The sequence below is a fragment of the Macrobrachium rosenbergii genome, chromosome 55 (genome assembly GCF_040412425.1).
Source record: "Macrobrachium rosenbergii isolate ZJJX-2024 chromosome 55, ASM4041242v1, whole genome shotgun sequence".
NCBI classification, from domain to species: Eukaryota; Metazoa; Arthropoda; class Malacostraca; order Decapoda; family Palaemonidae; genus Macrobrachium; species Macrobrachium rosenbergii.
This window is the reverse complement of record NC_089795.1, coordinates 77,634,681-77,647,736: the sequence shown is the minus strand read 5'-3', so window position 1 is coordinate 77,647,736 and position 13,056 is coordinate 77,634,681. Positions and strand designations below refer to the sequence as shown.

Sequence of the window (13,056 nt, the reverse complement as noted above, 5' to 3'; positions counted from 1 at the left end):
TTTTGCATTTTTAGTTGTGATTTAAAGTTAGAAGATCTAGTCAAATAATTTTTTGTCATTGGAATCCTTTCCATCATATGTACTCATATATGTTGGAATTTACGCTTTCATAAAAGTGATGTCATACCTGGGATGTTCCCTTGCTATAGGGGTTCAATTATTCACATTGCCTTTACCCTATTGATAGTTTTCATTATTATTTACATTTATACACTCACTTGTTATACATTGATTTCAAACAGATCCAGACTTTCGTAGGTGGATGGTTCCATAGAATGTTATGTAAGTGAAAACCCATGTTCAATATATAAAAGTTTATTTCCTATGTGAGTGGTATAACTTACAACAAAAGGTATATATGTACTAACAAACAGTATTAAGATATCTAATGCTGAAGCTGTACAGTACAGTATTATTGTATAAAATGATGTTGATACATTACTTCATAAGACAGAATATGATAACAAGAACAGTAATAATAATAACTCAGGTAATGATGATAATATTGTACAGTACTATTTTATTACCATATACTGTACTACATATATAAATCATACAATTTCCTGACTTCATCTGTATTATATGCATTTTTAACCAATAGTTTTGGTGAAAAAGACTATTTGTGTATTTTGTGTACCCCTTTAAGTAACAATTATGGGGAACCTCAGTGCAAAACTGGAGTTTTTGGGTCTAGGAAAATATAAAACGAGTTGATTGCACTAATAGGAATGTTAAAAATTTATAAATCACAAGATAAGAACTTGGAAATGGTTTATGTGTGTAATGTGTTACAATCCAAACTCATTATAAACCTGCAAGATGTAGCAAGGGCAGTTACAGGAATGTATCCTATCCTAACCTAATCTGTCGTGCTAAGTCGTACTTGGTGGGGTCCATAGATGCCCTCATCCTAACCTGACCTTGAGAAACATAAATTTTAAGATGCCTAGTCCTTCTAGACAAGAATGCATAGGTTTTGACCCTTTGAAGTCCCTCCACCTCCCCCACTCCACCTAACCAACCATAGAATGAGGAAAGTCCAAATGATGAAGAAATTTACTAGGTATCAAAGGATGGGTAAGGATGCAATATCTTTAAATTCCCCACTTTCCCTTTTTCCTTTCTTGAGAAATAGTGAAATTAATTTTGTTTTTGATGAAGAGAATGTTTTACAGTACTATATTTTAACAGGTTTATGGATGGTACATGCTATAATAAACAGAATTGGTTGAAGATTAAAGGCTGAAAGAGAAACCTGACTCAGGAAACAGAGTGGCATGCAGTGTCTTTGTATGAACTGAGAATTTCTTAGCCATGTAAAAACTAAAGAAGTGTCAAAGAAACCAGAATAACAAATGTATTAGTAAAAAAAAGGTCCTAAGTAACTCCTTTGGGAAAATATAATGTCATGTCATAGGTTTTCTCTAGTGTAAGCTATATAAGATTTGTATGTTTTATGAGATAGTGGTGTTTATACATAAAAATGTTACAGTGAACAACTCTTATGGTGTAGGCAGGAAGAAGGGTTGGGGACCATAAAGAGGGCTTGACTTGGAATAATATATACTTTGTATAGCAAGACCTGGTGCAAGAGTGATTTCCTCATAAAATAGGTAAGGGAACTAACTTTGAAAATTAATATAGAAACCTTCCATTTTCATTACCAGCAGTAATTAATCTTATGAAGCCCCTGCTTAAGTAAGACTATTCTCTCGTTGTTAACTGTTTCATGTCACCACAATTCTCAGGTTTGCTTATTTTTAACAGAATTGAAATCTTTTGGCCAGGAAAGCTTATAAGGAAAGAAATGCCCGTGGGTATCTTAAATGAAAAGCTCAAAAAATCAAAAATTGTATTACACTTAAACTGAGATTTTTAAGTGAAATGGAAAGACAAGAAATTTGTCTGTTGTCAAGCATTCACAATGCAGAAATGGTGTAAATTGAGAAAGGTATTGCACAGAAACAAATTTTTTTAACAGGATAGTGGCTAGTATAGACAAGATTGATCAGCACCTAAGTAACTACTCATTCTCAAGAAAAAGAGGAAAATTATATTGCAAGATCTATTTTCATAAAATTGATTTGGGATTATGGAAATCATTAATTTCCTATATGGAATGTGAAGAAAAAGATACAGCTTTGAACTAAAATTTCTTGTAGTAAAATGAATAATGGAAAGATATCATTCCTTCACTTTTATCCTCAAAAAGGAGGCACACCATTTTCTTTGACAGACATTTTCCTGAATTCCACCCCGAGTACAACAAACAATACAAGGGTGTGTGTAGGGTGCAGCTGCAAAAGAGATGCAAAAACTGGAAAAGTAAGATCAGAACATAGGCATTGCTGGCCAGATTGTTTAGTCAAACTGTGTTTGGCACCATGTTTCATATAGTTAGACTGTTTGGCACCATGTTTCAAGACATACAAGTGAAAATAGCTAGCAATAAGAAAGCAATACTTTAGAATGATGCATGAATCATAAAATATTTTTATTTTGCATGAATAGGAAATGATAAATTTCAAATGGTGCATGAATCATAAAATATTTTACATTACTATAGGTTTAGATTGCTGCTTCAGCCATAAAATCAAATGATTCCTGTCTCACTTATACTGTAAATTTACAATGTTGCATGCATCATAAAATCTTATCTCATTTTCATGCCTCCGTAACTGCTAAAGTAGCCTTAAGAATTTCCTATCCATAAGAAAAAATGCTGTAACTATCATGTTGCATGTATCAAAAATAAAATCAGTTATATATTTTTATTTTCCTATTTTTCTGTAACTTCTAAATACAGAAATGTAAAAATGTGATGTCAGTGCTTCATAACTTCCCAAGTATTGATTTTTTTGAACAAATACTTTACATTATCCTTTATAAAACACAGAAAAGTGAAGTGATGAAAAAGCCTGCCAAAAGTAGTGATCTTTTAAAAAAACTGCTAATTACTTCTTACACTTTGCAAAAAAAAAAAAAGTGAAAGGTAAGGGGGTTAAAGGTGTTGAGGATAAATGTGTGGATGCGGGGAGTGGGAGGAATTCGTTACAGTTAACCCAAGGGGAGTTCCTTATTCCTTACCTGACCATCAGCTACAGAAGTTTGGATCAGGCACAATACTGTATTGCATAATTTCCATGCATCTGGAAAAGCTATTTGATAAGTAAATGATGAAATATCCTTAGTTTAGGTGAAAAGACCTTGGAAATTTCATTGCCTATGTCAGTATTCTTTGGGGGTATTCTTCATGTCCCTGGAGTCAAAACATAAATTAGTAAGAGGTGATTTGAGTTGTCAAGGAGAGGAATGTATGCTGAAATACCCTAAGGAGCAGCTAATTTTTTTTTTCCCCTGCAGGACTGGTATAACTATTTTACATTATTCATGAAAATATGTATAATTTTTTTTTATCAAAAAACTACTAATTATAACCGCTTAGAAAAAAATGAGTTTCCATGTTCACTTCAGTGATATTCAGTAAAAAAAGTCTTTAGACTAATATCTAAAATCTTCACACTATATTTTAGGAAATATGACTATTATTTAAAACTACAAATTAACAATAAAAGTAAGGAAATGTACAACACTTTGCATCAGCATTTAGCAATAAAATTTGAAGAATAAAGTTGAACATAGTACTGTACATAGTTTCTAAGTGTAGTCAGTGAAGAACTTCAAGCAGATGGGCTATACTAGCTCTAAAACTAGTCAAATTATAGCCAGACAGAAAGAAAGTTTACATTATATACACACATGTACATTGTGTTTGTAGCCAGTAATCACAAAAAACTCTACCAGCAGTTCATGCCTTTAGCTAGCCAAATTGCATTCATTAAGCTAAATAGTCATAAGTAAAAAGAAAACTGCAATATATAAATATGGACCTTGAAATCATTACTGTAGAGTAGAAGTTTTATAACTGACTCATGAAATTGGTCTTAACTGATGTTATAAATTCCAAATACTCTTGTTCTAGTTCAAGAATTAAACATTTCCAATTCAGCCCATAATTTAAATTTATATAGTTACCTGAGAATTTTTTAAAGTACAGTAATCTAAAAAAAAAAATGGTCTGTGATAATATGCTAAATGTTGTTTTCTGTGTTAAATGGTTATTTTCTGATACTTTTACAGTTGTACAGTGGAGTCCCATTATTGTACTCTTTTAGTAGGCATGAGACTATCCAAACACTTTATTTTACTACAACTCTCTTTTTTTTAGATAAATGTTCTTGATAACAAAGAGCTAAAACCTGTGAAAACATATCTCAGATCACTTGGGTTACTGTGGGGTCTTGCTTTCTGTGCTCTGTTGCTTTTTTGCCTAAGGTCATCCAACTGATGCATATATGCATAATTAGCAGGAGTGCTTTTGTTGAAGGACCTGGTTCATGTTTTAGATGATGATCAGGTGCATTTTGAACCAATAACAACCCTTTTGGCACCCCTCATCGTGCAGAATTTCGTAAGATCTGTTCACTTCCAACTAGTGTTTTGCTATACTGTATATGGTGTTGCATATAATCTTCAGATCATACAAAAAATGCACTTGGAGGTGGTGCCACATGATTTCCAAGTATTAGACAACTGTTGAACATCACAAATTTTGAAATGTGGATTAGTCCTCTTCTGTAATGATGCTCTTTCACATAAATTTTATAATTGGAGAATTATTGAGGCACATGCAAATCACTGGTTACAATAATCAGCCCATATTCCTTTGTATGCCATAAACCTTTCAAAGATTTGAGGGTCATTGCACATATCACAGTTCACAGAAAATAGCTTGAAACTGGTATGCATTTTCCCAAACAAACAATGCTTCATCAGTGCTGCAAGTAGTGTCACATGAAAGAACAAATACTTCAGGTCAGTGAAGGCTAAGAACTGCCTTTTTCTGTCGGAATAAAGAACAGGAAATGGTATTTCCTATATAAACAGTAACTTGCACTAATGAAGTGATTGGATTCAGACTAACTATTTTTGATTTTCTTGACAATGAAGGAATGTGCATGTAATCATAATCAAATGATGCTGAACCACTTTACTGGACAGACTGTGAAGATAGAGGACTGAATGTAATGAGGCATCCGTGTGTGATGTACTGATAATTATTTCACAGTTGAATGGATTTGCACTATATACAAAATACTGCATGGAACCCAAAGGGGCAAGAGTTTCTATCATAGATAGAAACTCTTCATGCAAAGAGGAAGCAACCAGCCTTAAAGGAGGTCCCTGCTTCCTTTTTGCTGTATACCTGTTTCCATATTATAAAACTGACTAGGTACAACGAGAATGGTAATCCTTTTGTGGTAAATGTTGAATGGTGAAGTACTGGCTTATATCTTGATTCAGCATGAATTCTCCATTAAAGAAATATCATGCCTAATTGAAACCTGACCATAGTACTGGGTGTGGATTTTTCAGTACCTGAATTAGGTTGGATTTTTCAGTACCTGAATTAGGTGAGACTGGACTGCTTTGGATAACATGGGGTATTACAATTTATGCAAGAGAACAAACCACTGTTCCTGTTTGCTGTGTGTGGTAGTTTCTGTACAGTTGTGTTGCACTGTAAATAAAAGCATTTTTGTTTTATACAGCAAATTTTGCTTATAGTTTAAATTTAAATTTTTGCACATCTCATCTAATCTTCCCATTCTTCATGTGGAGTCATGCATTACTATTATTACTATTCTGTTCATTACCTTTTCAAAGGTAGTGAAGAAAACCAGTTTTCCTTGACAAATCCTTGTGAGTCATGGAGGTTTGTTAAAGTCATAGAAATTATATGTATATACACACTAGTATTCAGTACTTTTATTTTTTCCTTGGCAGTCATTACATTCATTGTCTCATGTCAACCACATATTCTTTATGTTGGTAAAAACTTATGTAGGCTAATTTGTATACGACCAAAAGATTACATTTTTGAGACATATTACCAAAATTTTCCATTGTTTGTTATATCTCCTTTACATTTTGGGAGTGTTTGGTGTATCTTCATTTCAGTCCCAAAAGATATCAGATAACACAAGTGTAAAGAACATAATTTTTATATGCTGTGGATTACTGTAATTATTTTTGCTATTGTTATAATATCAATGTGATTATGTTTATTATCAGGGAAAGGCATTGCAGCACTAACCTTAGATGATGATTACCAGAGAAAAAGAAGAGAAGCAATGAATCGAAAACCAGCAGATGGTTTAGAGACTATTGCAAGAGGAACCAAAGGAGTAGTCACTGTAAGTATTTTACATGTAGTTAGATACTGTATATAGTAATTTACATGTTATATTCACTGAACTGTAAATTTGTTAAATCTCCATAGATTAACTGTATATACCTCATTACTTTCAGGGCGTATTTGATGGTGTAACAGGTGTAGTCATGAGACCAATTGAAGGTGCTCGAGAACAAGGCGTGGAAGGATTTTTCAAGGGAGTCGGAAAAGGAATGGTTGGACTTGTTGCTCGGCCGGTCTCTGGCGTAGTAGATTTTGCAAGCACATCTTTAGATGCTGTTACCAGGTAACTTGGAAAATAATTTGATCCCTGTTGAGTGCATGGGCTTCATTCTTAAATATCACATATCTAGGACTTACCAGTCACAAATAAAAATTCATAGGATGAAATAAAAAAAATGTATTTTTTAATGGACTGTATAAACTATAGTTTTAGATGCGCCTTACTGCTATTAAGGTGTTCTTGGAGAATAGCATAACCAGATGTTTGCTTTCTATAGTATAAACATTATAACAAATCAATAGTTACTTTGGTGAACAATGATACTGTGTGAAAAACTCACAAGCCAAGAATCACGATTAACCTTTCAAACTTATTAACTCCACATTATTCTCTTAATTGGCATTAGGAATGGTATTAGCCAATGGCTTTAACATATCAGCAAGATACTGTTCGAACCTGTATGAAGAGGAACCAAAAGAGCTGATAATCAGACTAGTGGGAAAATTTGTTTTCCTTGCAAGCATGGTAAAGAGGAAAGGTCACAAAATCTTTTTATCATGTTTTCGTTTTCCTTGAGTAGTTCTAGGAACATCTGAATAGAATTAAAATATGTATAAAAGAGAGTAAATTTGAGTACAGCTGGGAATATTCTCAGAAATTCAGGTTGATTATGGAGAACCCTGTGTCTCCAGCTAAGATCAGTTTGCACATGGTATTGTTTGTTAATACAGTATGAAGCAAAATAATTTCATGCAATGTACTAGGGTTTAGGTATGTTGATGACATGTATTTTAGCAAGGAATGACAATGTAAATACTTTCTTTAAAAATGAAATGGATTGGTGCTGTCAATACAGTTTACTATGAAAATGGAATATAATGGTTACCCACCCTTTTTGGATTGCTTGCTACCAATAAGTAATACTGTAATGAGTTCTGTCTATGTACATTTTTATCCTGGCCAAAGCAATGAAGCAATGATATCAGTTTTCACATCCATGTTTTCAAGACCATTTAGTATCTGTAGCCCTGAATTACTGTACTGATGATGAAATAAATGCAATTAGGAATACAGGCAGTAAATTAAAACTTTGTGATATTGTATTAGACAGTGCATTAAGAATTACAAAAAAGATTTTTTTACGATAATAACAGAGATACATATGCAACAAAAATCCTGCTCACTCTGCCATATAATAACAGTTGCAAAGATATTACAAATTAATGTAGCATTTAAGAACAAAAAGAAAGTGACAAAAATAGTTATAAATAATTCCCCTGACAAATACCAGAGGATGTGTATATCACTTCTAATGTATGTCATATGACAGATTTTTACTGATGAAAATTGAACATAATTTGAAGAGAGAATAGACTGCATGGAAAAAAATATAAGATTTGGATAGGATAACAGTGTAATTTTTATTCATGTTCATCATCATTATTATCAACTCCAATGCCACTAGATGTGAATGTTTAACACCCATTTGTATGTTCATGCATACTATCACCCAAGCATACATAATGTAAATTTCTACTTCTGTATCAGTCACAAAACACTACAGGTAATACTAGTCATACATGTATTTTTTCCAACTATTTAGGGAGTTGCAACAATGGTTGATCATTTCTTGTGGCTTTTGCTGACTTTGTTTATTGCTTCATCTAAATTTTAGGGCAACTACTTCTGGAGATGAGATAGCACAGCGACGTCCTCCAAGATTCATTAGTTCAGATGGAATTGTTCGCCCATTTGTTAAACGCTATGCAGATGGGGCAAAAATGCTGAAGGTAATGTCATCTTAATATTTTTCAGATTTTCAGCATGAATATTTAAGGTAAAATGATAACTACCATATCTTTCCGTGTATAAGACGACCTTTAGATAAGATGGGGTAAAAAATTATGGCAAATTTTCATGAGTTCATCTCATATCTGGAGAATAAGACGACTGCTAAATTACAAAACCATCTGTGTATAGGCTAGCTTTTGCAACAACAGGTATCTTATGAAATATAGCTTATGTAAAGATGATGTTATTACACTGCTGTTTTACTTACTGTAACCTTAGAAATTCAAAATAAACAAATTAACAAAGCCAATTTTAATATCATGTTTTTCATAAACATGAAGCCTAAAAGGGAAACATTGTTTTGTTTACGTTTCATTGCCAATCACAAGCAACCTCTAACAACAGTACAATAATACACGATAATTATCGTACATAATAATTGTTCATATGACTGAATTGTTCTAAAATTGTTATTTACCACCAAAATGATACAGTTCACCCTCATTAAACCAGACCCTGTTAATCCGGATATCGGATAAGACGGACACCGAAGAGGGTCAGCCAATTTAAAATACTTAATGTTCGTCCACAATTTAAGATAGTTACTGTTCCTCAGATCGTTGCGTACTGTTTCCCTTTTTATTTACCAAAGGTAAATAAAAAACTTTTTATTTATATTTTAATTTTATATATACAGTTCTGTATTTATACTGTACTAAATTAAAATGCTTTTAATTTGTAACTGATATAACTTGCATACAGTATGGACAGTCATTACAACACACTGTTGTCTTGAAGGGTAGGAAGTACCGTAGCCAATCAGCTGCCTGACTGGTAGCTACACAGTACGATGCTTTGTATGTTTTTAGGAAAGAAAGACATGACAAAGGTAAACTTTGCGAAGACAAAAGCAGAGTTAATACTTGTGTTTATGTGGCAAATAACATGAGAGAGAGAGAGAGAGAAATTGCCAGTTCGCTCTATACAGCATAATTCTATCCTCAAGAGATTAAAGAGATGAATTTTGTTTCGAAGGTATGTCAACGCAGCATTAGTAAATAATATCTTCAGAAGCAAAAAAAAAAAAAAAAATTTTGTTGCTGAAGAATCTCTGAAAAAACAATTTAGCACTCAAAGCAATGGGAAGGAATTCATTCTCTTCTTCATGTAATCTGTAAAATACATACACTATTAAAACTATGTATTGTATTCAAAACGCACACTGATGTCATCGTTACGTCATTGTCAGCTTCACTGAGCGAAATGTTCTTTCTCAGACAGAATACAGCTAAAACCTGATTGGCTGGCTGGTTGCCATGGTGATCTGTTAGCCAATGACAGCCCTCTACTTCTGTTCTATTTACAGGCATATTTCGATTGCAAAATGTGTGTACAGCACTAAGTTTGAACGTTGCTGTGATCTTGATTATTTGACTGCGGATGGCAAAAATTACTCAGTAATTTGCTGTATATACTTATTTCTTCATGAAAACAAGAATTTAACAATTATTTAATCTTATTAATATTAATAATAAAAAATTAGTAAATCACTTTTTTATCATAAAAAATGTAGTCATGAAAATAACCTGAAAATACAGTACTGTAATTAGTGAATACTGCTCTACGGAAAAATCTGCGAACTACCAAATTTTCTGCGAGTTTTTTAAATCCTGAATCCTGAATAAGGGGGGGGTCAACTGTATGAAAGCACAGATTTATATATTTGGAAAAATACAAGTAACTTTAGAATTTGGTATTTTAAATGTTTTCCAATGAGTTTTTAAATATTCATTACAGTATTTCTCTGAACACTGAGATATGGTATTGATATTTGTCATAATTTTATTTTATTTCTTAGAAGTATTGTGGTTCTTGTTTATCTCTATACTTATTACTTTCAGGAATTGGAAAAAGGTCGATATGCTGAGACAGATGTGTATGTAGCTCATGCATATGTGACAGGTAGCAAGTCAGTATTAATAGCAACGGATAAACGTGTAATGTTTGTGACACGAAACGATATCATGGGACATATTAAGGTATGTTCTTCCAGTCCTTTCTTATTTTTAATCTGTAGTGATCTGGTATACAGTACTAGATGAGTATGTGAAACAAGAATTATGTTTGTTATCTTGTCACTTTTGTATTGCATGTTTATCAAAATAAACAAGATTACAGTTGTCAGTTTACATTGTGAGGGTTAGGTTTCAAGAACCCCTTTAAATAGCTGCTCTTTGTGAATGTATATCATAGCTAACTTTACACACTATATGCTACTATAATTTACTAGTTAGTGGGCTATAAGGCAAGCTGTGCCCATAAAAACTAACAGTATTCTTATGTACCCCATGCTGCACAGTAATGTTAAAAGTGGAAATACCTTATCCTTTAAAGAAACATCAAAATGAAATTTTTAAAAACAATCTCTTAACAACAGAAACACTTTAAGTACGTGGTCTGAAGGTACAAGTTAGCCTCATACCTCTGAAAATAAATTCCCAGAAATGATGAAAATATCCATTAAAGAAACCTAAAATTACATATTTTTGTAAAACAGTCTTGACTCAGTAAGCAATTCAAGTATCCTGCATGTAAAGTACAGGCTAGCCTATACCTTTGCAAAAGTCAGCATTGGTCATATGTATTTCATACTGCAGGTGTATATGAAATCACTTCTTAGGAATTATGAAAATATAAGAAAAGAGACAAGAATATAAAAAAAACCTGTTGAAAGACAATCCCAGAAGTACTTAAATATCAGCTCTTAGCAACTATGCAACTAAAATGACGGATATCTCCTGACAAACAGGGTTTACTGTTTTTGCTTCTAATTCAGAACATACCTATACTACAGAGGTGCATATTATTTTAATACTAACTTGATTAATAACTTTTGTGAAGTAAACTAATTGGAAAAATGTTCCCACTTTTCACTTTTACAACTGTTCACACTACATATTTTCATCTTGGTGGATGGATGAGAGAGAGAGAGAGAGAGAGAGAGAGAGAGAGAGAGAGAGAGAGAGAGAGAGAGAGAGAGAGAGAGAGAGAGAGAGAGAGAGAGAGAGAGAGAGATATTACTGAAATATTTTAGAATAATTTCTTGTGAAGAACTAAGAGAGAGAGAGAGAGAGAGAGAGAGAGAGAGAGAGAGAGAGAGAGAGAGAGATAGATAGATAGATATTACTGAAATATTTGTGAATACACCCCTCTTGTGAAGAACTAAGAGAGAGAAACTGGTCATGTTGTGCAGTGATCTGACTTATCTATCAGTCAGTAACCATAAAAGCATTGTAATTTGTAGTGGAAGTTTCATTTAGTGTACTAATTCAGGTAAACCTCTGGTATCTCAAATCAAATACAGTATTCTTGTCAAACCTTCCTAAATCAATATTCATATGCATGTGTACAGTACTGAAGTTAAACTCCATTAAAACAGTGGGTTCCCATTATTGATACAATAGTCCCATATTTTATGATTGAGATGCATTCCATTACCACCAGCTCTACTGGGAAAAAGTGAATATCAGTCTTAACTTCTAATAGAAAAAATAGGAGGCTCCCCATGTGATGGCAAGCCACCCCATATCCCTATAGCAACCTTTCATCTTTTGGGGAGAATACAATGAAATGCCATCTAAACATACTTAAATATATAATGTAAACTAATAAAAAAAAAAATAAGGAAAACTTTCAAATCAAACGATACTAAGCACTGTACCAACCATAATCCATGACTAGTAGTGTGGAGAACAGGAGCTGGCCCAACAAGCACAACCATACTGTGGTCTCCCAGCTCTGTGTCGATCCTAATAACATCTGTTTTCTATTCCTGGAGCAATAGAGCATTTTATATATATACAGTAGTTATACTGTCCTTGCCATTCTGCCACATACAATTAAAAATTTTATCTCATGGATAAGAAAAGGTAATTACTGTAATGAGAAAGTAAGATATCTTGCTACATCAATTGAATTAAAGTAACAGTAGGGCCTTTTTATTGAGAATTTCAAAGAGTATTTTAACTGTTGCTATTTAATCATAATCAGTCTGGGTTATTTTCTTTATTAAGTTTTCACAATACAATTACTAGTAGGCTTTTTACTTTTCACTGCTCAGAACTTTAATTTTTATTCTAGGTGGATTGGGTTCACATTTATGAAGAACTGTCTGAACCACCAGTACTTACCCCTAAAGGACTTCGTTTATCGGTAAAACAAGAAAAAAAGAGAGTACTGGGGGTATTTGGTGGAGGTGACAACTCAAAAGTAATTCACTTGAATGATCCAGACCAGGCAAAAGTAAGTTTCCAACAGGATTTACAGAAGAGGCCAAATCCAACCAGTATACTTCCTAGTAGTTCTTTTAGAAACGTAACTCATACTTTGCTTGATTCTCAACAACTACCTAGTAAAAATGCTGGTTCAATACAATATCCAAGTAAATCTGCAGAACCAGGATTGAGAACTACAGGAACTGGCAGATTTGGTCAAAAGAGGGGTATCTTACGGGTTTTGGGTGCCATTGGTTCTAGTGTTACCCAAGCTGGACGGCAAGGAATATCTAATATTCTTTCTCCCAATATAGTAGCTGGTAGTGCCAATAATTCTGCTGCTTGGCAAGAATCAAAAACAAGTAGTATCCCATCATCATGCAAGAGACAGGAGGGAATTATAATCCTGTATTTAAAAGTTCCTTTTAATGATCCTACAGTGCAGGTATTTAATAAGCAGAATTATTTTTAGTGTATTGTTTGTTTGTTTTTTTGTTTTTGTCTGCTTTTAA

At 33.1% G+C, this 13,056-nt stretch overlaps 1 protein-coding gene across 1 annotated transcript in view; it reads left to right on the top strand.

Annotated features, from left to right (window-relative positions):
* The window catches only part of LOC136835462 (intermembrane lipid transfer protein Vps13-like), a 195,299-nt gene that overhangs the window by 167,394 nt on the left and 14,849 nt on the right, over positions 1 to 13,056 (top strand). The window contains 5 exon segments of the mRNA XM_067099021.1: positions 6,136 to 6,257; positions 6,373 to 6,542; positions 8,155 to 8,269; positions 10,172 to 10,309; positions 12,411 to 12,989. Coding sequence (XP_066955122.1) covers positions 6,136 to 6,257; positions 6,373 to 6,542; positions 8,155 to 8,269; positions 10,172 to 10,309; positions 12,411 to 12,989 — 1,124 coding nt within the window.